General features: G+C 37.2%; 1 protein-coding gene across 1 annotated transcript in view; it reads right to left on the bottom strand.

Annotated features, from left to right (window-relative positions):
* IFI16 (interferon gamma inducible protein 16) overlaps positions 1-26,992 on the bottom strand; it is a 278,742-nt gene that overhangs the window by 246,492 nt on the left and 5,258 nt on the right. The window contains 4 exon segments of the mRNA XM_042781890.1: positions 18,722-18,910; positions 20,369-20,791; positions 24,985-25,152; positions 25,701-25,798. Coding sequence (XP_042637824.1) covers positions 18,722-18,910; positions 20,369-20,791; positions 24,985-25,152; positions 25,701-25,798 — 878 coding nt within the window.

The following is a 26,992-nucleotide window of genomic DNA, read 5'->3' as shown; positions in this document are numbered from 1 at the left end:
CTGATGAATCAGTGGGGACAAACAATTCAATTAATCATTTATGAGGCAAGGAATGTGAATTTGGAGGGCTTGTGTCTGGCATTGTCATTGATAAACATGGGGGCATCTATGAGTATTCCAACTGGAACAGTAATCAGATCTTCAGCTCCACTTTCCCAGGACTGTACCAGCATACACATTGGTGATCAGGTGACAAGAAAGCAGTTGGGAACCAGTGACCCCACCCAGCCATACAGATTCACATCTGCTACCACACCCACTGGGCAAGTGCCACCACCCATTCTAGAACAGCTGGACCAACTACATACACTGACCAGTAAAGGCCCAGTATGCCCTCAGCAGCCCCACACAATGATCAGAGAATGATACTCAGACTGTCACCAGTCACTGAAGCCACTCAGAGAGAGATAGTGAGAACCTTACTGCTGTTAAACAAGAGGACAGAGTAACATACCCACTCTATTGCTCAGATATGTTAAAACAGAACAGCAACAACAAAAAAATCAAGGTGAAGCAAGCCAACATACTATCAACAAATTAATACAACGACACTACAATGTCTCAGAGACAACAGACAACTTCAAATCACACACACACACACACACACACACACACACACACAAGTAGGACAAGATAACTCAAACAAGTGGCCAAAATACAGGGTCAGAAAATCTTCCAGAGGAAGAAATGCTAGTGGAACTACCTGATAAGGAATTTTAAAAAAATTATATTTATTTAATTAGTTATTTATCTTCAATGGATTGAAAGAAAGTTCACAGAAACCACAACAAAATCAAGGAGAAAAAAGAAAAAAATGCTAGACAATTTTTTTTTAGAAAATTACAGGAACAAATTGATAAAATAAATGGAAAATTAAAAATCATACAAATAAAGCAAATAGAAATACAGAAGATTAACAGTAAAATTTCAGAAATTGATAAATGTATTGGAAGCACAAATGACTATAGTTGAATCAATGGAACACAAAATTAGCAAGATTGAAAACATATCTCTCAACACTAATCTGTTAAAGGAACAGTAAGAAATAAAAATTTAAAAAAATGGAGAAGGCTTTAGAATTATGTGAGACACCATCAAGAGGAATTACCTACATGTGGTTGGGATTCAGGAAGAGAAGAGACAATAATAATAATAATAATAATAATAATAATAGTAATAATAAAAACACTGAGAAAATTGTCAAGGATATGTTGGGAAAAAAAGACCCTACTATCATGAAAGATGAGAAGATATGCATTCCGGAAGCTCAGCAAACACGAAATGGGACAGATATCAAAAGAAAATCACCTACACATATCATAATCAAGCTCTTCTAAAGACAAAGACAAAGAAACAATTCTGAAAGCAGCTCAGGAAAACAAAAAGTAATTTACAACAGAGAAAAGATCAAGCACTGATTTTTTTTAGTAGTTACCATGCAGGCAAAAAGGCAATGGGATGGCATATATAAAAACCTGAAGGGAAAAAAAAAAAAAAAAAAAAAACTGCCAACCAAGAATTGTATAGCAAAATTGTCTCTCAGGTGTAAAATAAAGACATTCCCAGGTAAACAGGAATTAAAGGAATTTGCAAAAACCAGAAAAATCTTATAAGAAATGGGTTTCTGAGGTGGTATTACTAAGGAAGTAGATTACCCAACCTTCCTTCCAAGGAGTGGCTGGTGGGTTTGAACCTCCAGGGTTCTGATTAGCAGTCAAGTGCCTTAGGTACTATGCTACCAGAGCTCTAAATCCATAAAGATTATCAAAGCAAAAATAGAGGCAAACTTAAAACCCAAATGCTCTGTCATTGAGTTAATTCCTACTCATAGCTACCGTATGAGGGTTTCATAGTGTTTCCAAGTCTGTAAATCTTTACAGAAGCATACTGCCTCATCTTTCTCCCACAGAGTGACTGGTGGGTTTGAACCACCAGCCTTCTGGTTAGCATTCAGATGCCTTAGGCACTAAGCCACCAGATCTCCTTCAAACAATCTAATTTAAAATTGAGCAGAAAACATGAAAAGACACTTCACCAAAGAAGATATTCAGGCAGCTAACACATATTTGAAGAAATGTTTGTGATTATTAGCCATTAGAGAGATGCAAATCAAAACAACACTGAGGTATCATCTCACTCCAGCTTTAATAGCAAAGTTAAAAAGACAAAACAAAAACACAACAAACAAACAGAAAACAACAAATGCTGGCTAGTATATAGAAAGACTGGAACACTCATATATTACTGATGGGATTATAAAAAGGTACAGCCACTATGGAGAATAGTGTGGCACTTCCTTAAGAAGTAGGAAATAGAAATATTATATGATCCAGCAATCCCACTACTAGGTATATATCCTAGGGAAATAATGTGTTACATGAACACATATATACACACTCATGTTCATCACAGCATTATTCAAATTAGCAAAAAAAAAAAAAAAAAATGGAAAGAACCTAAGTGTCCACCAATAAATTAGTGGATAAACAAGGTATTGTGCATACACACAATGAAATAATACACACCAAGAAAGAATAACGATGAATCTGTTAAACATCTCATAACATGGATGAACCTAGAGAGCATTATGCTTTGTGAAATTAGTCAATCACAGTGAGACCATCACTGTTAAAAGTCAAGGAAAGGTTTATGCACAGAAAGAATCATTCTCTGAAGGTTACAGGAGGTAAGAGGCAAGGGAGGGTAAATCACTAACAAGAGAGTGGGCATGTGTTAACTTGGGTGAAGGGAAAGGCAATGTAAGGGAGAGGTCAGCACAAAATAATCAAGGCACAGGGAGGAGCATAAGAGTTAAAGACAGCAATGGAGAATGCTATTGCATACACAATCCTGCAGTAGCAGTAATAATAATAATCTGCAAGTAGACACATACATGGACACTCAATCTGAACAGGGGTGCTTCATTCATGGGATTACACCACTGAATATATATAGGTTTGACAGAGGATATCTGTACTGATATATTTATATCTGCTGCAAATACAAAGGACAAAGTTATTCAAATTTCTTAGTCATAACCAAACACCTTCAGTGAATGAGTTGCTGAACATGGGGGCTCAGGACCATAGTCTCAGGGAAGATTAAGGTCAATTGCCATAACATAGTCTACAAAGACAATGTTCTACATACTATTTTGGTGAGTAGTGATTGGGGTTTTAAAAGCATGTGAATAGTCTTTCAAGTATGTCTCTTGGTATCTCTTTGCCTAGAGCAAAGAAGAATGAGGAAAATCAAAGGTACAAGGAAATAATTAATCCAAAGGAATTATGAATCATGTGAACCCCAGCCTCCATGATCCTGAGACCAGAAGAACTAAATGCCCAGCTATCACTGTTGACTGTTGTGGAAGGGATCATAAGGGGAGGTTCAGGAGAGAGTGGGAGAAAAATGTGAAACAAAACTCAAAATCAAACAAAAGACCAAGTTTACGAGTCTGATGAAGGCCAGTGGAACCCCCAAGAATATGGTTCTGAGATCCCTTTTAAGCCTGGAACTGAACTTGACCCCTATGGCTCAACTTTCTGGCAAATGACAGGCCTCTAAGGTGAACAATAATACCAGGAATGTACTCATAAGAACAATAAACCACGTGGGATCAAAAGATCAGCTACTGCCCAGGGATAAATCTAAGAAGGCAGGATGGGATGGGAAAAAAAAAGAAAAAGGGAAATTATAACAGCAGGGAGGGAGTGTTAAGAGTGCTGTTACATTCTGGGGATTGCAATGAATGCTATGATTAAATATGTGTGTATTGTTTAATGGAAAACCAATTTGATCTGTGTGATAGTTAAGGTTGTGTCAACTTGACTGAACCATGATTCTAAGTGGCTCAGTAGTTATGATGTAGTCTTCCCCATGAAGAGATTGGATATAACGTAATCACCTCCATGATGAAATTTGCTATAAGCAGCCAATCTGTTGAAAGGAGTTATCACTAGGGTGTGACTTGCTTCCAGTATATATGGTAAAGCTTTGGGAAACATCTCTGGCTTTTTGCTCATTTTGGATACTGCATTTGCTCTGTCATTACCTCCAGTTCCTGGATTTAAACCAGTGGACTGCTTTGTTTCCTGCTGATCTTGGGATTGTTGCCTTCACAGCCTGTGAGCCAACAGTCTGCAATTTTCACCTGCTGATCTTGTATTCATCAGCCTCAGAAGCCAGTAGCCTGCTATAACTCAAAACTCATTGCCGACAAGTAGGATCCGACTCATAGCGACCCCTCATTGGGTTTCTGAGGCAGTATCACTTCAGAAGTAGATTGCCCAATCTTCCTTCCAAGGAGTGGTTGGTGGGTTTGAACAGCCTGTCTTCTGGTTAACAGTCAAATACCTTAGGCACTAGGGCACCAGAGCTCTGTAGTCTGCTATACTGCCTGCCAATCTTGAGTTTGTCAGCTCCTGCAGCAGTATGAATCAGGAGACACCTCCAGCTTGATGTTTGATCTATGGACTTGGGACTTGCCAGCCCCAACAACTCTGTGAACTATTTTCTTGAGGTAAATCTCTTCCTCTTCACTGGTTTTGCTTCTCTAGAGAACCTAACCCAAGACAGTCTGTAAACTTTCACCCAAATCAAAATTGAAAAAGAAGAAGAAGAAAGTTCACAAATAAGAAATTTGAGAACTTATAATATAGGGAAAAGATGTCTGGAAAAACTTGTCTTGCCTCCTATTATCTACTAATCCACAAGTTCATTCAAAATTCTTAGGGAAGATAACCCCTTAGGTTGATACCCTAACTCATCATTCTAGAAGATGTTATAAGTCTCCTAAGGAGAAGAGCTAGAACAAGTAGAAGATAAATTGCACTAAGAAATAGCAGGCAGATCTTTCAAAGTCCACATTAGGCTCCGGGATAAAAGCACAGGGGCAAAGTTTATGGTATCAGAGAAGAAAATGAAAGATAAGAAAGTATGTGTGTGTTTCAATGATTTTTATATTCTTATTTTGTTGTTTTTGAGAATATGCACTGCAGAACATGCAATAATTCAATGATTTCTACATATACAGTTCCATGACATTGATTTATTCTTAAAATTGTATAACCATGAGAGTTTATTGTTGTATTATAATTAAAAATCTTTCTGTATCCTCTTATCCCTAAATGCAAGAACAAAACATTTCAGTAAATTAACCCGGGCTGGCTAAGTTGATTCATGGATTCACCCAGTCATCAGCTGCCTGAACAATGTGTCTCCTCAGTTTTCCTTCTCAGGGAAATTGGGTTCATTGCTCTATATAAAGTCTGTGAATGATGATAGAATTATCATGAAGTCACTATTCAAAAATATTAGACTAATATTAATTTTCAATATGTTTCTATCCACTTGAATGATCAAGAGAAAATGAAAATAAAGAAAAAAAATGTAAATAATTCTGAAATGGCAATGTGGTGTTTTTTGGCAGATGGGACCTTAGAAAATGTCACATTGTTCCTTCTAAGCCAGTATTCTTGGGAAAAGCAGTTTTTCTGAGGTATTCAGATACATCATTTCTGTAGGAGAGAGAAAATGAGTTTGAGGTGGTGACACAAAGGCTCTCTATCAATGACTGCCTGTACTAAGGTGGCAAACAGGCAGGCTGCTAGTGCCATCCTCCAAATAAAACCACATCCCTCATAAAGAGAAATATCCATTTTTATATTTAACAAGCAAAGATCTTGAGAAATCTCTACTTATAGTAGAATATGTCTTGAAATGGTGTGAATGGGTGGTGGCAGGGGCTATAGACTGAACAGAGTGGCTGGGGTATCATTCAGAAAATAGATGAAATAAAAATGATTAAAATTATGCTCTTGGCTTTCTTTCATGTTGCCTTGGAAGAATCTTTTTTTTTTTTTTGTCCATTCCCTACAGATATAGGCTGCAGAGTCCCAGGTACAGGGGACCACATGGTCAAATCAGGGCAGAACAAAAGACAAGGTGGGATGAATAAGCAGTAGATAAAAACAGGGACAATTCACTCTTCACTGTGTCACATAGCCCAGCTGATGTCTGCCTACTCAGAGAGGTAGACTTCTCAACAGATAATTCTTTTCAAGAATTTGAAAGTTAAACTATGGCTTGTGTAATGTAGATGGACTAACTATAGTTTTGTAGTATCTGGACTCTGCTCCAGGGCTCCTCTTCTTTAATGAATGACACTGACTTATATTGAAGTCTTTATCTTGGTCTTTCCTCTAAAAGACCTTTCCAAGCACAGTAGGTGATACTTCTACGGGATATGAGATCAAAGGACCAATTAATTAGATATCTGTTGAGTAAATTACCTCAAAATATGACTACTACTTAGAAAGTAAAACAGGAAACTTGACCACAGATATCATTTGAAACAGAATATTATAATAGATAAACTATAAACTTAAAACCATCAGAAACTTAAAATAGGCATGCAAATTGCTGGTATAAAATTATCAATTGAAACAAGAACAAAAATCATAAAGTAGTCAAGGAGAAATATTCAGTAATTAAAATGTGGCAGTAAAAATAAAGAAGCCAATAAATGAGATAAATTACAGAGTGAGCAAGATTCATAAATTTCTTGGATTGTTAGTTTCTTAGGGAAGAGTGAATAACTCTTCCAAAATGAAACAAAGAAATAAAATGAAACGAAAAACAGAAAAGAAAATTTAGAAGATAAGAAGTATATAATTGCCATTATCCATATAATAGCATTCCAAGTAGAAAAGAAATTGAAAAAAAAGATGGGGGGTAAGTTATGTTTGAATAACATATATAGATAAATCCCACAAATTAAAGAGAAATCAATGGCCTCAGATCAATGTCTTGAAGTTTGTCAAACTGGACAGAGAAATAAACCCACCACCCACATAGATTATAAAGAGTTGAAAGGTATACCAACAAGAACTTTCTAAGATCTTCCAGAGACAAAAACAAATTACATATGAATGAATGAGTTTCAGAGTAATAGAAAAATGATAGACATTGAAGTAATATTTTAAGATACAGGTATGCAAATCTTTACTCATAATTCCAAGTTCTAAACAGCTCTAGAAATTATTATTTCTAAAAATATTTCTGTCAAAACTTATTTGGCAGACAGTCCTGAACTGAACTTTTTAAAGACTATTTATAGTCCTTATTTATCCCATTTGTTGTGAGATTACTTGTTATAGAAATATTGTGTTTAAATTGTCAAGTGTTAGCCCAAGTGGACATTTTTCACAAATAAAGTATATACATATACTTGCCTTTCTAAAATCAGAGTAAATCTGAATTTCAGAACCCAATAGATCCAAAGTAATTCAAGTAAGGTATTGTGTATTGAAGGAAAAGTACTTTGAACCTCACATATGGTATAAGGCTAAATTATCATTCGTTTGTAGGGTAAAGTACATTTATTCTCAATAATTCAAGGGCTCTGAAGGTTTGCAAACCAGAAACCCATTTTTAGAAGAAGTTCTCTAATGAGAAAAGAAACAAAACAAGGTGATCTTCCAAGCCAAGTGGAAGTTAAGCACGATCAAACAACTTAATATAGTTAAAAATAGTAAGGAAAATTTAGGGCCCAGAAAAATGAAAAGCAGAGGAATAACAACAATATCACAGAAGTAAAATTGTATTTAACATCAATATGGTGGGGGAGAAATGGGGCAAGACTGGGAAAAAATGAGAACCAACTAAAGTTCTTGAGTTATTACAGAAAAAAATGTGGCGATTAATTTTAAATTAGCTGTAAGGGACCAAATGGAAACAAATTCTATTGAATTTTTTTAAAAAAGGTGGAATATTAGAAAAACATATTTATTAATTATCATAGTATTTGGAAATGCACTGAATTTACCAGTAAAAAGATATGTCTTTTTGAGTTAAAAAGACAATGCAATTCTGTTTTTTTCACAGATGACTTATATTTGATTCACATGAAGCACACTTGCATAAACCTAGCAAACAAAAGTCAGCAGAAGTATGGAAAATTGCAACAGCACAATTGACAAATGTACTGGAGTGTAAATCTGAATTAAAAAATCAGAATATACATACTGTTTTCCAACACATGTGGGATGTTTAGGAAAGTTGATTGTGTGTTGTTGTTAGGTGCCGTAGAGCTGGCTCTTAATCTTCGTGACCCTATGTACAACAAAACTAAACACTGCCTGGTTGTGGGCCAGGTTCACAATCCTTGCTGTACCTGAGCCCATCATTGCAACCACTGTTAATCCATCTCATTGAGGGCCTTCCTGTTTTCATTGACCCTCCACTTTGTTGTTGTTGTTGTTGTTATGTGCCGTCGAGTCGGCCCCGACTCATAGCGACCCCTCCTTGGGTTTCCGAGGGAGTATCACTACGGAAGTAGGATTGCCCAACCTTCCTTCCGAGGAGTGGCTGGTGGGTATGAACCGCCAGCTGTCTGGTTAGCAGGCAAGTGTCTTAGCCACTATGCTACCAGACCCTCCACTTTACCAAGCATGATATCTTTCTTCAGGGAATGGTCCCTTCTTATAACATGACCAAAGTAGGTGAGATGAAGTCTGGCCATTCTCGCTTCCAAGGAGCATTCCAGCTGCACTTCTTCCAGGACAGATTTGTTAGTTCTTCTGGCAGTCCAGTCCATGGTACTTTCAGTATTCTGATTTATCTATTACAATATTCGGTTGCACATAGTGTCACTATGTGTTGAAACCAACTTGACAGCACCCAACAACAACAGTGACATCACATTGTGATTTCCAGGCCCTTATCTTTTTCCATGGCATCCCTTCCCATCCCTCAAGTTCTATTTTCCTCCTTCAGTCAGAACAAAGCAAATTCTTTTCTAAATAACAAATAGTGGTAATAGAAACCTGTCATCCAACATACATAGAATAATTTTAACTTTTTCTAGGCTCAATTTGAGGCAATCCCTGATCAATTTATTTATTTATTTAGTAAAATTTATTTCTAATCCATTTGCAATCAATGCCCATTTTCTTTTGTACAGGGTTAGTCATGATGAAATAAAGATGGACACTATCTTTTCAAACAGGGATGAAATTTTGAACTATGCCACCACTGTTCATTTTGTAGAATGTAGTCTATACCATCCCTTCTTCCCATAGTAAAACTCCATGGCTATGATACAGATAGTCATTATATATAATAATGATACATTATACATGGATGCCCAATAGCATTAATTTATAATTATTTTTATGTATGTGTGTTTTACACTACATATGTCATAAAAAGTGCAGTTACAAACCCCAAATACACTAAAACTGGCCTTCATATTTGTCCATAAAATTACCTTTACCCAAGGTCATTATTTCATCATAGAGCTTCTAGTTGTTATCTAGTGTTATTTTATTTCAACTCGAATGACTCTTATTAGTATTAATTTTTTTGTACAGCAAGTATGGTGGTAATACATTTCCTAAATTTTGTCAGAAATGTCTTAATTTCACCCTAATTTTTGAAGGAAAGCTTTGAAGAAATTTAGGCTCATAATTTTTTCTTCCTTCAGACTTTTATATTTTATATTTTGTCTCACCAAAGTGAGACAAATATATTTGAACAATATATTTTTAATCTTATTGAAGACAATATGCTTTTCCTTCTGTTCATATTACAGTTGTGTAGTAAAGACGGATGCTCTCCTATTGGATTGGTACATTTTTTGATTAGTCTACCACAGTGTTCACACAGTAGAATATAGTCAATACCAACCCTTCTTCCCATCATAATATACAGTGGCTAGTTTTCCTCTTCTAATATTCCAGACATCAATTAGGCTTCCAAAAATTTTACTAGAAGCTACTTGTGGGTCTTACTGTACTGAAACTCTGAATCTTTTTTTTTTTTTTTTTTATCATAGTAGACTGGTCTTTGAGGGGTTTTTACTTGTTTGTTTGATTTTGTTGTTGTTTTCTTAACAGCTGTAGGGACATCTGTTTGTCTAATCTTGTCAGAAAAAGGTATTTAAAAATGGCTCTCTGTAGATAAATGAAAGGAGCTCTGGTGTTGCAGTTGTTTAAAGCATTAGACTGCTAACCAAAAGGTCAATGATTCAAACCCATTTTTCTCTGAGAGAGAAAAATGAGGCAATCTACTTCCATAAAGATTTACAGCCTTGGAAACCTTATAGGGCAGTTCTACTCTGCCCTATTGGGTAACTATCAGTCAGAATTAACTCAAGGACAGTGAGCTGGTTATAGGCAAATGATGGGGCCTGCCAATATTATGCTTAACTGAACGTAGAGAAAAGATGCAGTGAGTTTTGTCATTCAAGACAGTGACACAGTCTGAAATTGCCATTTTAATAAATATTGTCCACTTCTCATTGCATTAAGTTCTAAAGAGAAAGTAAATTTGCAATTACTCTCTGCCATTAAAACATGTAACCTCTGTTCACTTCATAAGTCAGCTTGGAACACTTTTCTTTATGTTAACTTAAAATTTCAGTCACAAGTGCTTTAGTGGCAAATATATGGGTATGTGCAGTGTTGAGAAATATGGCAAATGCACCCATAGCATCTACTACAATCAATATCATCTTCTAATCAACTAAACTTATATTCTTTATTAAATTCTCTTTATCCCATCACTACATATTCAACATGGTGGCTGGTCACAATTTCTGAAACAGAAATGAAATGACTTAAAATAACAAGACTTAGTGGGAAAGCTACCACACATTGTTGGATTTGCTCCTGAAGCCACAGTAATCAGTATATACTCAACACATAGCCACAGAGATATTTGAATTCACAGGCATATAGACATATTCTAGTGAAATGCAATTGTATTTAAAAAGTGGTTGCAGCAGTACATCAACAGAAAACTGAGAGAAATTCAAGCCAGATTCAGAAGAGGATGTGGAATGAAGCATATCTTTGCTGATGTCAGGCAGATCTGGGCTGAAAACAGAGAATATCAGGAAGTTTTTTGCCTGTGTTTTATTGACTGCTGCAGTGCATTGGATTGCTTAATCTAGCCCGTCTAGCCATAGTTCTTCATTTTGTGATGTGTTATAAATCCTAGCCTCTATGTCTGTTTAGGAGCTCTGGTAGTGTAGTGCCTAAGACACTTGACTATTAACCAGAAGGCTGGAGGTTCAAACTCACAAGCCACTCCTTGGAAGGAAGGTTAGACAATCTACTTCCATAGTGATACTACCTTGGAAGCTCAAGGAGGGATTGCTATGAATTGAGTCAGACTTGACGGCCCATAACAACAACAGCAACATGTCTGTTTAGGATGGGATGTATCTTGAGTCCCACCTTGCTGGAAGATGTGACTCAAGTCACCACCCTTAGTGTCCTTGAGAGTATGTATGTGAATGTTCTGGCAAAGTTTGCTCTCTTGTTCTAAATCCTGCATTTGGTTCATCACCATCTCACCCTTGGGCTGGAGACAGCAGACAGTCATCTGACGTGCCGTTTCAGTTCGTCAATCCCTGTAACCACCTGCAATCATGTGAGTGAGGAAGATCCTCCAGACTGACACCTGGCCCATGGAGGTGGGACTAGACAACCTGCACCACGACGTGAGCCATTTCCTTTGCAGTTTGTGAGTTATGTGAGATGTTACATGAAATACAGAACCCTAAGAAGGGAGAGAAGTGTACTGAGGGGAGGAGGAGGAATTGATGTTAGGGAAGGTGGAGTGAAACAGTAGTTTAGAAAAGGTGGACTTTGGGGACAGCTTTAATCTCTGTCTCATAAGAAACAGTCTTGTGCTGATCCTTCTAAAAGAAATTATTCAAGCAACTATGTAAAGACATTCAACTGTGTAGATCATAACAAATTAAAATATTGCAAAGAATAGGAACTCCAGAACACTTAATTGTGTTCACTTGGAGCCAGCACATAAACCAAGAGGATATTGAATGGTTTAAAATCTGGAAAGGTGTGCATCAAGGTTGTATCCTTTCACCACATTTATTTAATCTGTATGCTGAGCAAATAATCCAAGAGACTGGATTATATGAAGAATATAGCATCAGGATGGGAGGAAGACTCATCAACAATCTGCGATATGCAGATGACAGAACTGTGCTTGCTGAAAGCAAAGAGAACTTTAAGCACTTTTTGGTGAGGATCAAAAACTATAGCCTTCAGTGCAGATTACACTTCCACATAAAGAAAACAAAAATCCTCACAACTGCACCAATAAGAAACATCATAGTAAATGGAGAAAATACTGTGGATCTTGGATCAATGCCCATGAAAGCAGCAGTCAAGAAATCAAATGACATATTGCATTGGGAAAATCTGGCAAAAGATCACTTTGAAGTGTTAAAGAGCGAGGATTTTGCTTTGAGGACAAAAGTGCGCCAGATTCAACCCATTGTCTTGTCAATTACCTTATATGCATGTGAGGAGCACTGGTTGAGAAGTGCCTGAGGCATTGACTGCTAACCAGAAGGCTGGTGGTTCAAACCTACTAGCCACTACTCCGAAGGAGGATGGGGCACTTTATCTTCGTAGTGATACTGTTTTGGAAACCCAAGGAGGGGTTGCTATGAGTCGGATCTGATTCGACAGCGGTGAGTTTGTGTTTTCTTTTCTTTCTTTTTTTTTTTTTTTAATGCATGTGAGTAAGGAAGACCGAAGAATAATGAATGTCTTTGAATTATGGTGCTGGAGAAGAATACTGAATAGACCATGAACTGCCAGAAGAAGGAACAAATCTGTCTTGGGAGAAGTACAGAATGCATCCTTAGAGGATGGTGAAACTTTGTCTTATGTCTTTTGGGCATGTTATCAGAAGGGACCAGCTCTTGGGGATGGACATAATACTTGGCAAAGTAAAACCCAAAACCCACTGCCGTCAAGTTGGATGCGACTCATAGCGACCCCTCCTTGGGTCTCCAAAGTGGTGTCACTATGGGAGTACCTTGTCCAACCTTCCTTCAGAGGAGCGACTGGTGGGTAAAGAATCAGTGGAAATAGGAAGACTCTCCACAAGATGGACTGACACAGTGACTGCAACAATGGGCTCAAACACAGTAACAATTGTGAGAATGGCACAGTTTCAGGGATTGTTTCTTTGTGTTGCACATAAGGTTGCTAGACTAATAACTGCTTGTGCAGCACTCAAGAACAAGTCTCATTGTTTAGAATCTTCCCCCTTTTGGGCCACTCTAAGTATTTTCTCCATATCATTTGTTTTCTGCAGTTTGACTATTATGTGCCTAGTTACATTTTTTCTTTGTGTTTGGACAGTTTGGGTTTGGATGAATGTCTTAGTTCTGTAAATCAATGTTTTTAAATGTATGTATGTAATTTCAGTCATTTCTATAGCATTTTTTTCCACTTCATTTTTATTTTCTTATCTTTCTAGGACTCACATTAATTATATATTAGATTGATTTTGCTATTGTCATATTGTTACCATACATAGATTTCATCCTCCCCCCCAACACACTGCCTTCCTTTTTCTCTGAATTTCAGAGTAAATAATTCTGGTTAATCTACAAGTTTACTTATTCATTTTTTTTAAAAAAACTTCAATTTAATCTTAAGTCAAATCTGTGAATTCTTCTTTTCAGTTATTGAAATTTACAGTTCTACAATTCCACTTAGTTCTCTGCTGGGTCTCCCTTTCTGTTCACTTATTTAGGCCATTTGCCTTTAATTAGTGTATTTTATTTTCAAATTTTGCAAATATTTATAATAACCATTTTAAATACATTAAATGTTAAATACAACATTGGGACCATTTTTTATAGGTTTCTTCCACTTACCCATTGAGCATGAGTCCTAATGTCCTCTTTCTCTGCAGATCTACTAATTTTAGAATGTGTACTTCATATTTTTGATGATATTTTGTGTAGACTTTGGATAGTTTAAAATTCTTTGAAGGGTTACATTGATTTTGTTGTTACTTCTGTGATTCTCATAGGCATTTCAATTGTTGTTTCCTCACTCAAACCTGTAGCCTTGGTTTCATACTTTGTTATAATGGATTTGTGTAAATTCCAAGATATGTCCTGAAGCCCTCTGTTTTAGCAGGACTCACACACAATCTTTTCTTTGAATCATGTTGAGGCTTGGTTTTAGGCTTTGATAGAAAGGCTCTAGAGTAGTCTTTAGCTTATTGCATTAGTTTTACTCCTAAGATGCAACATTTCTGTTTTCTTAGATGCTCAGAGACTAAAGACATCTCTCTCTACTCTAGGAACTTCAAATGTCCCCCAGCACTGTTTGCTTTCTTGTACCTGTCTTCTGTTTGCCACCCCATAGTAGCTGCTGTTTGAAAAACCTCAAGTTGTTTCACAACCAGTGACTCAGCCAATGTCTGGGGTTGCCCTCTATAAAGATCCCTTCTCTCCAGGTTCCCACTACTTAGATGCCATGAAATCTAGTCTCTACTTCCTCATCCCAAAGTGATAGTCATGCTCTGCTTTGACATCTGCTTACAAGCTCACAGTCAGGAAATCTTCCCAAGCAAAGGTCTGGAGCCTTCTTTGAACTTACCTTGTGGTTTTACTTCCTCAAAGAGTTCTTATCTTTGTGTTGCCTGAACATTTTTACCTCGTGTATTTTATTCAGTTACTTTATTTCTTGTGGTGAGTAGGCCACCATGCCATAACCAGAAGTAGAAGTATTCACTTGTATTTTAAAGTTAGATTTTAGATAGTTAATTTCTTTAGATGATGTTTACTTTTTTTTTTTGGTTTTATGTATGTTTTGACTTGGGTTATTTTACCCTGCGATCAACACACTTAAAATGTGAGGAGAAAATATGATTGGATAACTATGAAGGATATAATCTACTATATATATGGGGTGAGACATTCCACCCCAGGTAGGGGTAGGGAAGTTTCTTGTACCTAATGGCATCATTGTGCTAATCACCAATGGTCCTACTCCAGGAAGACAATTAAGAAAAGTTTCCCTTCTGGGACCATGATAGATACATTGCAAAAAAGAACCTCTTCTTTGCACCGACTAAATATTCTGAATGAGCACAGGGTGGTGATTTGAGTATTCACTGTGGGACCAACTTGACGAACTTTAAGCAAAGGCTTGGTCAAGGCCTTATCCTCTGGAAAGCACATTCAGAATGTAAACCTTAATGCTGATGAGACCCTATGTGCCCCAACTTGTGTGACTGACAGCACATAAATCAACTACTCCAAGCAAGTGACTAAGGATCCCTACTGGCACATGTTTGAGTGCTCATCTACAAATTAAAAGATCAGCAGTTCAAACCCACCAGCAGCCTCACAGGAGAAAAGATTTGATGATTTGCTCCAGTAATGATTACAGCCAAAGAAATTCTATGGGGCAGTTCTACCCTGTCAAATAGGATTTGTTGTTGTTGTTGTTGTTATGTGCCGTCGAGTCGGCCCCGACTCATAGCGACCCCTCCTTGGGTTTCCGAGGGAGTATCACTACGGAAGTAGGATTGCCCAACCTTCCTTCCGAGGAGTGGCTGGTGGGTTTGAACCGCCAGCCTTCTGGATAGCAGTCAAGTGCTTTTAGTCACTATGCTACCAGAGCTCCTTCAAATAGGATTAGTATTAATCAAAATCAATTCAACGATACACAACAACAAGGAACTCACTATTGGATTAAAGAGAACACATCTGACACCTGGATATTGATAGATACTCTTTAAAATACTTTAAAACAGGAAATTTTATTCTTTTACTTCATGGATGTTACAAATGCAAACTGTAACTTTGAAAAAAAATACAGAAGAATTTAAGAAGAAAATTTTGTAAAAGAAAGCAATCTAATTCACAATTTAGATATAAAGACTCAATAGGCTGAGCTATCCTACTGAATTTATTATTTAAATAAAAGTATCAACTAACAAAATCACTACTAATGCCACATCATTGGTTGGGAACGGAATTTGTTATTTTAAATTATAGATTTAATTTAAATTCATTGATCATTTCTTGGTTTTCCGACTCTTGTGACCTAGAAGGAGAGGTAAAGAAGACACAATGAGAGCTCAGCAATTGAGATGAAGCTGAAGTTCATCTTATCTTTTGCTCTTCACCCACACTGCCCTTTCTCCCATTGGCCACATTATTCACTCTGTCCTTCCCCAAAGGTTGTTCCTTCTTTCTTACCTATCTCATTGTGTACATTACTCTCTTTTGAGTACCAATTATCTTGAGCCCGAATAGAGGTATTTCTTGATGCCCAGCATAAGCACATTTCCACAGGGAATGAATTCACATGAGGTGAAAGAGAACGACAAGAGAGATTGTACAGCATTGAGGGGCGGTCTTAATTGGGGCAGAACAATGGGAGGAGTATGCAGAAGGTTAAGATTTTTTGTGGCACAACTGCTGTTGCCTAGAGTAGGATGCATGTGTGCTGAATTAGGGAAGGTGAGAAACGGAATAATTCATGTGCATGTGCTGTTTGTGTTCCTGAATATGGCAATATTTCTATTTGAATCATTTGCATTTCAGTTTAGCTTTGAACACTTTAATCAACAATCCTGTAGTGGAGCTCTGTGTGTTTTGTGTGTGGGTCTTTGTTTGCATATGGAAAATGTCATATTATGTAGAGTCAACCTCATCTTTTACTTGTGTGCTAGAATGTACATTTCAGTGAAGAATTGTGTCCTTTGCTCTAAGATGAAGTCATTCTGAGACCCTGAAACTCTCTTTATCATTTGTGTTTGGCATAAGCACTGTTGACTTTCCTCCTCAATAAAGATTTTTTGTTGCTTATTATACATATCATCCACTTTTCAGGCACTCTATGTTCCTTTTTAAAATTCCCTTTTGTGTTAGCCTACATCTCAGGCCAGTCCAAAACATTAGCATTTTCCATGCTTCATATTCATGTCTCTGATTTTCTCATTAGCTTGCCCCCAAATCTGAAGTCTGGAGCCTAACAACCTGGACTGAAATCTCACTTTCACCACTTACTAGCTGTTCCAACTAAATCAAATTACTTAGTCTTTCTGAGCATCTGTATCTACAGCTATGAAATTGAAATAATAATTATAGTCTTGTAATTGCTTTTGCAAAGATTTATTAATATATGTTGTTAGAATAATAGTTAATATGTATCTTTGAATAATAGTTCTTAGGATGAATATAGTTCCCAGGCCTGGAGGATGTTCACTGTTTTCTATTAGTATAAACACATGTTACTGTATTATTACTTATTTGTGGCAGTATCACCAAAACCCAGACCTTTAGCAATCAACTCAAAATTAACAAATACATGACTCTTCAGTGCAAAACTGTATTGTTTGTTTGTTTCAGATCTCTATATCCAAATCTGCATTTCTCCAGATTGATGGTTAGAAATGTCTTGCATAATCTATAGGTACTGCAAATTTAACCTGTACAGAGCAGAGCATATTTCATTCCTTGGACTATGCTCTTCTCCTACATTCTCAATCTTAATGAATAGTAGCATCATTAATGCAGTTGTTTTTTTAAACCCTTAATTCTCCTTGAATCTTTTATCTATCTCTCTATCATCACCATAATTAGTCAAAAATTGTGAGGATCTATTATAAAAAAAAAAAAAAAATTCTTTTTTTCATTAACCCAAGCCATCCTAGTTTTTCTCCTTCTCACCTAAATTTCCAAAAGGGTGTTCTGTGTTGTCCTGGTAAATGAAATCTCCAATTTTAAACAAATTCCTGGTTGGTAATATTTGCAGATTTTGATGCTCTAAATACTCCCACCATGGCTGATTTCAAGATGCAACTGTTTCACAACCAGCTTCCATGATTCTGGATTATTTAACAATAAACTCTTTACATTTGGGGAACAAAGAAACTCCACCTCGCAACTGCTTCTTTTTGAGCTTTCTGCCTCTAAACCTACTCCTTCTCTAATGAATCTCTGTAGTTGTTGCTAGAATTTTTTTTTTTTTTCTAAAATGTAGACGTGATCAGGCGTGACATACTTCTGCATAAAAATCTTTCAATTTATCAGCATATCTTCATTTCTTAGAAAAGACGATACAATCTTGTTCCTCTTTTACTCTCCTGCTCTTTCTGTAATTTTCCACGTCTACCAGTATTTCAGATATATCATAGTGACTCTTCGTTGGGTTTCCCAGACGGTATCTCTACTGAAGTTGATTCCCCAGTCTTCCTTCCCAGGAGTGTCTGGTGGGTTTGAACTACCAGCCTTCTGGTTAGCAGCCAAATGCCTTAGGCACTACCACCAGAGCTCCTATTTCAGATATAGATAACTCATTATGTCTTTTGCATATTTAAGGATTTGTCTGTCATATTCTTTGCCTACAATTCTTTACAATGTCTTTACCTTGCTAAGAAAAATAGAGCCTAACATACATTGATTTCTCATGATGTTCTAGGCACCAAGATAAGTAATGTGCATGCATTATCTCATCTACCTTTGTAATCAACCCTACAGATAGAGACTGCCCATTTTAGAGAGAAACATTAAAGCAGCTAAGTCTCGGAGCCAGGATTCAAATCAGTTCTGTCTTATTCCAATGTTCTTGCTCTTGACCACTATGCGACCTTACTTCCCTGCATGCTAATTTCTACAAATATTTTATTACTGAAAGGAAGTATCATATCCTTTGGAAGTCCATTTGAAGGTCATTTTCTTAATGTCTTTTTTTTTTTTTTTTTTTTTTAATTCTCCACTTAAAAATGAGTAAAAGGGCACTGTTTCCATTTTTCTGCCATTTGTTGACTGTATGTATAACACACAAAGAATCTGATGCTCCCAAAGCCTAAAGCAAATTATTTGCCTCTTTGGCCAACTGATGTTCCTCTACCCAGTTCTTACCTTAATTAAACTATGAATTCCACATATCAGTTTCAACTTGTAGTCAATTGTTCTCAGTTGAAAGCAGAAGAGTTTAAGCTTATCTCCTTCCTTACATTGGATGTTATGCCATTTTCCATTCCCCACTACTTCCATCTTTCCTGTATCATCTTGTATTTCATAGATTGTGTTCTTTATGTTCACTTTTTTCTGTAACAGAAAATTAACACCTAGTTTCTAGGAAGATAGTAACTGCCACATGATATGACAAAAATCCTTATGACAGAGTAAGTACAAGATTTAAGACAGTAATTACATGTACAAATGCATATGGAGCTAGGGTTAGGTAGTCTCAGAGCTCCCTCCTCTTATTTAAACGTTTTTTTCCTCTTCCATAGGTTTTTATGCCTGACATTTCTGGAAAAATATGTTATCTTTCTATTTTTACTGGCTTCCATCTCCAAAGAAGCAGAAGTTGGCTTAAAGCACCTGGATATAGAAGAATCAGAAATTCTTGGAGGACATCTTGGCTCCTGTCCCTAAACAGAAATGAATAGACATCTGCAACAACTGTCCAATATTTAGTAGTTTATGAGAAATCTGTGTACTGCCATCAAGTCTGATCAGACTCATAGCAACCCCTGCTTCAGTTTCTGAGGCGGTATCACTACAGAAGTAGATTGCCCAACCTTCCTTCTGAGGAGTGGCTGGTGGGTTTGAACCATCAGCCTTCTGGATAGCAGTCAAATGTCCTAGGCACTACACAACCAGAGCTCCTAGTAAATTTCTAGTAACTCACTAACTTTTTTCCAATCTTCCCCATTTACTCAATCTTCTCCAATATCTTGTCCCTTTAGCTGACATCCCTCAGTTCACAGTTGATAGTGTTTCACTCACATAAGCCATTACTAATCAATTTATGATTTATTCATAAGCACAGTCTCCTAAAGAGTATGTCCAGAAAATATGAAGGTAAAATTAAGGGCTATCTTAGAAGATAGATATGATAGGCTTTGAAATAGTCATTCATCTGCCAATTGAGTTCATTTAAGTTTGTAGATTTTTTTTTTTGTCAATTTAATATATCACCCTAACTTTTATCTTGAATTTTGACATGGACATATCAGTAAAACTGTGTACACCTTTATTTGGTATCTATTTTTGTAACTGAGGAGATTAGATTACCTTATCTTCCAATATCATGCAATTCAGTTCATTATTGAACTCTCTTCATGAATAAGAGATTAATCATGAATAAGACAATAGTATCACTAATCTCATTATGAATAAATGAATAAATGATGATATACAGGATATACCACTGAATGATTATGTCATATTCCTAACTGTTCGATATATTTGCATTCTGGGAACTATAACTAATAAATCATCACTCTACTTATTACTGCAATAACATTTCAAAAGCAGACTTCAAACTTGGTAGATCAATATATTATTCAAAATAAATTTATCAAAATGCAAACTGAAATTATGATTTATGTGGTTTGGGTGGAATTCAGGTTAAATCATCGGCAAATTCCAAGGTTCTAGAGAATATTTTTAAAAGAATATGGTTTCCAATGTTCAGTTATTAGACAAGGCTCTTCTTAGCAAGTCAAGACATTTAATTAATGTATCAGCAAAGAAAAAAAAATTGTAAGGGCTTACCTTATTTAACCTAAACAGCCCATACACTAATGTTCCTGATGCTTGCTTTTGAAGATTATCAATCTTGGGAGTTTCTTTTGCTCTTTTGATGATTCTTGTCGGGACCTCAAACTTGTGATCAGGACCAACTTCAGATACAGATGATACTTCATTTATCTCCAGTAATCCTTTGCATTCAAAATAATCTATTATGGCAATGAAATTTCTAGGGGTGAACTTCTCCTTCAGATTGGTATTAAAAACCTTCACTTGGAAGAATTTATTCTCTGTAACCACTGTAGCATGAAACATCCTGTTTTTATCCTTTTCTGTAGACTCATATTTAAATGGCTCTGTTGCTTTCAGCACCATCACTATCAATGGGCCCTTTTGAAGAACATGCTTTTTGGTAGATGCTTGACATTGGGCCTGCTGTTCCTGATTCTGTGTTTGAGAGAATTAGGAAAATAAACTTACAAATTTGAGGTGAGAATACATAGTCATTTTCCAATGAGAGTAACCTCAATGACAGTATTAGGCCCTAGCAATCTTCACAGATACTCAGACCTGGGGATAGACTAGAAAGGGATTGCTTAGCAAGAAGGAATTGATAATTCACTGGCATAATTTAGTTAGAGGCATTAAGGTAGAAGACAATATGCAGAAAAGTTAGAATACCCTTGTTTAAACAGAATTACCTTTCTAAAGTAAATTATAATCTTTACTTACAGAAACCAAGAGGGGTAGATGATAAGAGTATTGTCTTGAACTGATTTAAGTAACAGATAAGAATAAATATAAATTCAAATATACCCTATATTGATTTAAATGTCCAAAGAAAATTGAAAGAGTGAAAAACTTGAGTAGTATTGAAAATGAAGAAAGTTGATCATCATAAACCCTAACCCCCAAATGTCAAAGGGGAATATTTTGAAAATATAGTCCTGGTTTGTTAAGTTAATAAAACAGGTGATAGAATATTGATCACTGTCTGACACCATTTTGGGAAACTTATGAATCTACTTATAAAGAGAAACATCTAAAAGAATATGAAGAAAAATTAGTACTATCTGGATGGTAGAGTTCAAGCAATTTAATCTTGTTTGCTTGCCTGCCGATATTTTTCCAGTTTTTAAAATAATCATATTTTAGTTGTGAAGATGGAATGCAGGAGAGAGAGAGAAAGAAAGACAGGGTGGGGGGAAGAGAGAAAGAGACATTGTTTTTGGTATTATGGGTCCATAAACTTTCTCATTCCTGTGTAGCCAGATGAAGAAAAGAAACTCAAAACCTCCTCATGTAGAATAAGAATCACTGGAGTTTTTGTGGGTTATTAGACTGCCACTGATGGGAGATATAGTAAAAGACTAGCAGTCCACAACTGAAAACAGTAAAATCTAATAAGAATAAATAGTAATGGAAATATAAAATGCAGTCATTTCCTTTCATTTCCAGGTCTTGGTGTATGGTCTTGTGTGGCATTCCTTCGGCCTATTTTTTTTTTTTCCTAACTCCTCAACTCCTTTCCCTCTTTCATCTTCCTTGTTTATTTTTGCAACTATTAAGCTTCAATATAAACACCACCTCCTTTACTGAGTTAGATGATCTACATTTTTTTTCCTTCATTAGCTATGTTGACTCATATTTTAGTATTTAGGTTTCATTGCATTAAGTAAATGTATTTATTGAGAGTCTCCAGTGAGGCAGGCACTAAACTAAACATTAGGTTACATTGGTTCATAAGGCCAGTAGAGTAGCTCTACCCTTGGAGCTCATAATCAAGAAAGAGAGATAAACATTTATTAGCTACAGTTGTCATTAGTAGTAAAAAGTAAAACATAAAGTCCTTCCAAAGATGTCACATATTTGGGTGTGGTCTCAGAAAGGATTCTCTGAGGAATGATATCAATATTGGGTCCCAAATAGTGGGTAAACCAAACCAAACCTACTGCAACCAAGTTGATCCAGAATCATAGCCACCCATAGGTTTTCTGAGGCTGCAATATTGTATGTGTGTGTGTGATTTGGGTGAAAATTTACAGAGCAAATTCACTTTCCGTACAGCAGTTCACATACACTTTGTCTCATGGCATTCACTACAATTTACCCCAATGCAACAGCTACCCTCCCACTTCCTCCCAATAGTTACTTCTTCCCTGTGTCCATCCCTCCATGCACTCCTGCCCCCTGAGCTGTCTCTCTGTGCATAAACAGCCCTTCTTTCTCCCATGACTGTTCTCTCCAAGGAGTGTATCTACCTCAGGTAAATGTTGAACTCATATGCCTGTCTTTTGTTTGGCTGGAAGCCACAGGTGTGGGTTCAATTCCAGACCTGAAAGGCAGCTAGAGGCCATAGTCAGGCCACAGTTCCACCAGGCTCTATCAGACCAGCAAACCTGGTACCACCCTCCCCCCCTTTTTTTTTTTTTTTTTCCAAATGATTCTGAGTTTTGTTCCACATTGTTCTCCCTCTCTTTCCAGGATCTCCTACATAGATCCCCCTCCAAGTGGTTGACAGTGGTAGCTGGGCACCGTCTAGTTCTGGTCTCATAGTCACGTAGGCTGTGGATCACATGGTGCACCAGTGGCTAGGACTAATTGTTTCCATGAATCTTTGGTTTTCTTCATTCTTCTTTGCTCTGGATGAAGAGAGACCCATCGTTGCATCTAGATGGCTGCTTGCAAGCTTTTAAGATCCCAGTCGCTACTCATCAGAGTAGGAGGTGGAACAATGTTTTGTGTAGTATGTTATGCCAATTGAGCTCAATGTCCTCTGTGACTATGGTCCCAAGCCCACAGGTTCAACTACTTGGTCTGTCTGCGTAGCTGGCTGTGACCAAAAAGTGACTACAACCTTGTCCCTTCTCAGCTCTACTATACATCTGGGAATTCAGATCATACAAATACTCTTATACAACCATTGTCTGCCAACCCTATACATGGTCTTGGGTACATTCCCTGCTTCATAGTGAATCTGCAAATTTTTACATAAGTAGATTGACTCATCTTCCTCTTGTAGGACAGCTGGTGGGTTTGAACCACCAAACTTCTGGTTAGCAAACAAATGCCTTAACAACTGCACCACTAGAGCTTCTTTAAAGGGTGGATGTTGTTGTTGTTGTCGTTAGGTACCAATGAATTGGTTCCGGCCCATAATGACCCTATGTATAACAGAATGAAACACTACCCAGTCCTATGCCAGCCTCACAATCATTGCTATCCCTGAGCCCATTGTTGCAGCCACTGTGTCAATCCATCTCATAGAGGGCCTTCCCTTTTCTCACTGACCCTCCACCCTACCAAGCATGATATCCTTCTCCAGGGAATGGTCCCTTCTCACAACATTACCAAAATAGGTGAGATGAAGTCTGGCCATTCTTGCTTCCAAGCAGCATTCCAGCTCCTCTTCCTTCAGGACAGATTTGTTCATTATTTTGGCAGTTCTTGGTACTTTCAGTATTCTTCACCACCACCACAACTCAAAAGCATCACCTCTTCTCCAGTCTTCCTTATTCATTGTCCAGCTCTTACATGTATATGAGGCAATTGAAAATACTATGGCTTAAGTTAAGTGCACCTTAGTCTTCAAAGAGACATCTTTGCTCTGCAGCACTTTAAAGAGATCTTTTGCAGCAGATTTTCCCAGTGCAATAAGCCTTCTGATGTCTTGACTGCTGCTTCCATTTGTGTTGATTGTGGAACCAAGTAATATGAAATTTTTAACAATTTCAATCTTTTCTCCATTTATTCTGATGCTGCTTATTTATCCAGTTGTGGGGATTTTCATTTTCTTTATGCTGAGATGTAATCCATGCTGCAGACTGAAGTATTTAATCTTCATCAGTAAGTGTTTCAAGTCATCCTCACTTTCAGCAAGCAAATTTTTGTCATCTGCATATTGTAGGTTGTTAATGAGTCTTCCTCCAATCCTGATGCCACACTTTTCTTCATATAGTCCAGCTTCTCAGACAATTTGCTCAGCATACAGATTGAATAAGGATGATAAAAAGGTGAAAGAGAGAATAGGTTTGGTCAAATTAAGAAATTTCCAGGCAGGAGAAACAAGGTATATAAAACTCTGAAGAAATGAACATGATGTGTTGAAGAAATGTTAATGGATCAGTGAGCAAAGAGAACAGGTATGAAAGAGACTGGAGCATTAGACAATGGGTACACTTCTGTGTTCACCTGCACACCTGGGGATGCTACACCTCTTTCACTCCCCACCTGCAACAACTAAAACATAAAACTTTTGAGATCAGAAATAGTGCTAACTAACTTCCTTAAGTGTACATCATGAAAACAAAATATGGAAAGATAATAAATTTGCATGTATATATTTGATGCATTCATTAATTATTGGAGTTATTTTTAGGTAGAACATGAAATTAGAATTTTGAGGTTTGATTACTGAGTCTTATTCTTCTTGTTATGTGCTGTCGAGTCAGACCTGACTCATAGTGACCCCTCCTTGGGTTTCTGAGGCAGTATCACTATGGAAGTAGATTGCCCAACCTTCCTTCCAAGGAGTGACTGGTGGGTTTGAACCACCAGCCTTCTGGTTAGCAGTCAAGTGCCTTAGGCACTATGCTACCAGCTGAGGAAAATTAAGGAAAGAAAGGAACAGGAAGAAGTACCTCATTTAAGGAAGTGGAGGAACGAGTTGGTGATGAGAGTTGGGGAAGCTGGGGGTGATCCATAGCTGCAGATGTGCTGGCTCCTGAGGAACAGGGAGGCTGACTTTCCTCCTCAGAAATTTTCTTCTTTTTGGTTATAGCATCCTGCTTGACTGTGTTTGTTCTTTTCTGAAGTGAAAAGTAGATATCTTTTTCACACTAATTGTTTTTAGTATCAAATGAAACACAGTAGTTTCTATATGGAAGAATGTCATGGAAACTCTGGGGATTTCCATTACATAACCTGAGGAGATTACCAGTAAGTAAGAGGTGGGAACCTATGGTTGCTTACACCAAGGGAGAGTTTCTTCAAACAAACACATTATTCTCCTCATCACTTCTGTGATGGAATGGGAAGAGGACTAGACTTGAAATTAAAAAAATCAAGGTTTGTCTAAGCATTGGAAAGGTTATTTTTTCCAATCTAATTGACAACCTGTATTTACAACCAGAAGGCAATATCATAATTATGTCCAAGAATTTTTTCCTCACACTTGTTTTAGTGATTAGTTCATTGCCTAGCACAAGAAAGATGATCAATAGTTATTCATTTTGATAAATATGAATTGTGTTGGAATATTAATGAAGAAGTGTCTGAAATGAGGGAATGAGTGCAAGAGCCATGGGAGAAGTATCCTTTGTGAGACTTCAAGCCTGTGCTTCTTCTTCAGGCTTACCTGACCTTCCTTTTTGGTCATTATAGGTGTTGCAGGACCTGCTTTATTTTGCTTGTTCCTTTTCATTGGAGTTTTCTTTCCTTCAGTTTGCTTTGCAACTGATACAAAAATAAGGAAGAAACAATAAACCCTGAGAAGCTGGTCAAAGGCAGCTGGAGCAGCTTCAATATTACTTCTTCCCAGCTCCTGCTTATGGATCAAGACATGATTTTATCAACCTCTATTTCATTAGCAGAGCCAGGACACATGAAGGCCAGTAGAAGCAGCATAGACATAAGCATCTTCTCATGTGTTTCTTTCATATCCCTGTCCAAAGAACACATCCATCCCATCCTCTGGGCTCCATATGGCTCAGTCAAATTCTTTCCTGGCCCTCTTACTCTATCCTTCATTTAAAAAACTGAAGTTTTCAAGTGCATATAGAGTTCCGACAAGATGGCAGACTAGGCAGAAAGACTGTACAGACCCTCTTCAACAAAGAAAATCAAAACCAATTAACACATACACAGAGATAATCCTGGACCCCTGAACCTTGAGGGGAAGGATATAGAAGTAGACTAAACCCCAACTAGCAGAAGAATTTGCATGAAAATACCAAAAAAGGAGACATACGGAGCTGCGGTCTGGCAGCAATCATGAGTGATCCTGATGGCACAACCCGCTTGGAGATTCCTGAATGCTGGTAGGACTTAAGAATTAACCTAAAAATCAGCCCTGCTAGCCAGGGACTGCACCGGTGGTTGGGGAATAAATAGAGAAGGTGAAGAGAAAGGTGGGCTGAGCTGTGGACTTTTGCCAGTCTGGAGGATGCTGCCATTTTGAAGGTCTAAAAGCAGCTTGACTATTCTGGATATTTAAAGAGATAGTGCTCTCACAGATTCCCAGGGCTTAAGAACACATTCTGCTTTCCAGCAACCCCAAGGACCCTCCGGACCTGCAAGACTGAAAAGTTTTTTTGAAGGTTATTCAATTGTAATTTGTGTCTAATTGAGTGGAAGATGGCAACAGTCCCCATAAGATACAACTACACCCACACTTCCTGTGACTTCACTTACTGAGCAAGAGCCACTACCTCCTTCTCCACCAAGGGGCCAATAATAAAAAACAACCAAGAAAAGCTGGAATCACCCTTGACTGCTCTTCACAAACAGTTAACAGAGATCTAAATACAACAATGCCACGATGCCTCGGAAACAACAGACCATCACAGTCCATATAAAAAAGCAGGATAAAATGATAGAAACAAGGGAGCAGGATACAGACCCAGAACACATCCCTGAGGAAGAAGCAGC

This window comes from Orycteropus afer, unplaced genomic scaffold (genome assembly GCF_000298275.1).
Source record: "Orycteropus afer afer isolate SDZICR_OR568_19922 unplaced genomic scaffold, OryAfe1.0 scaffold00193, whole genome shotgun sequence".
NCBI classification, from domain to species: domain Eukaryota; kingdom Metazoa; phylum Chordata; class Mammalia; order Tubulidentata; family Orycteropodidae; genus Orycteropus; species Orycteropus afer.
This window is presented reverse-complemented; position numbering and strand designations above follow the sequence as displayed.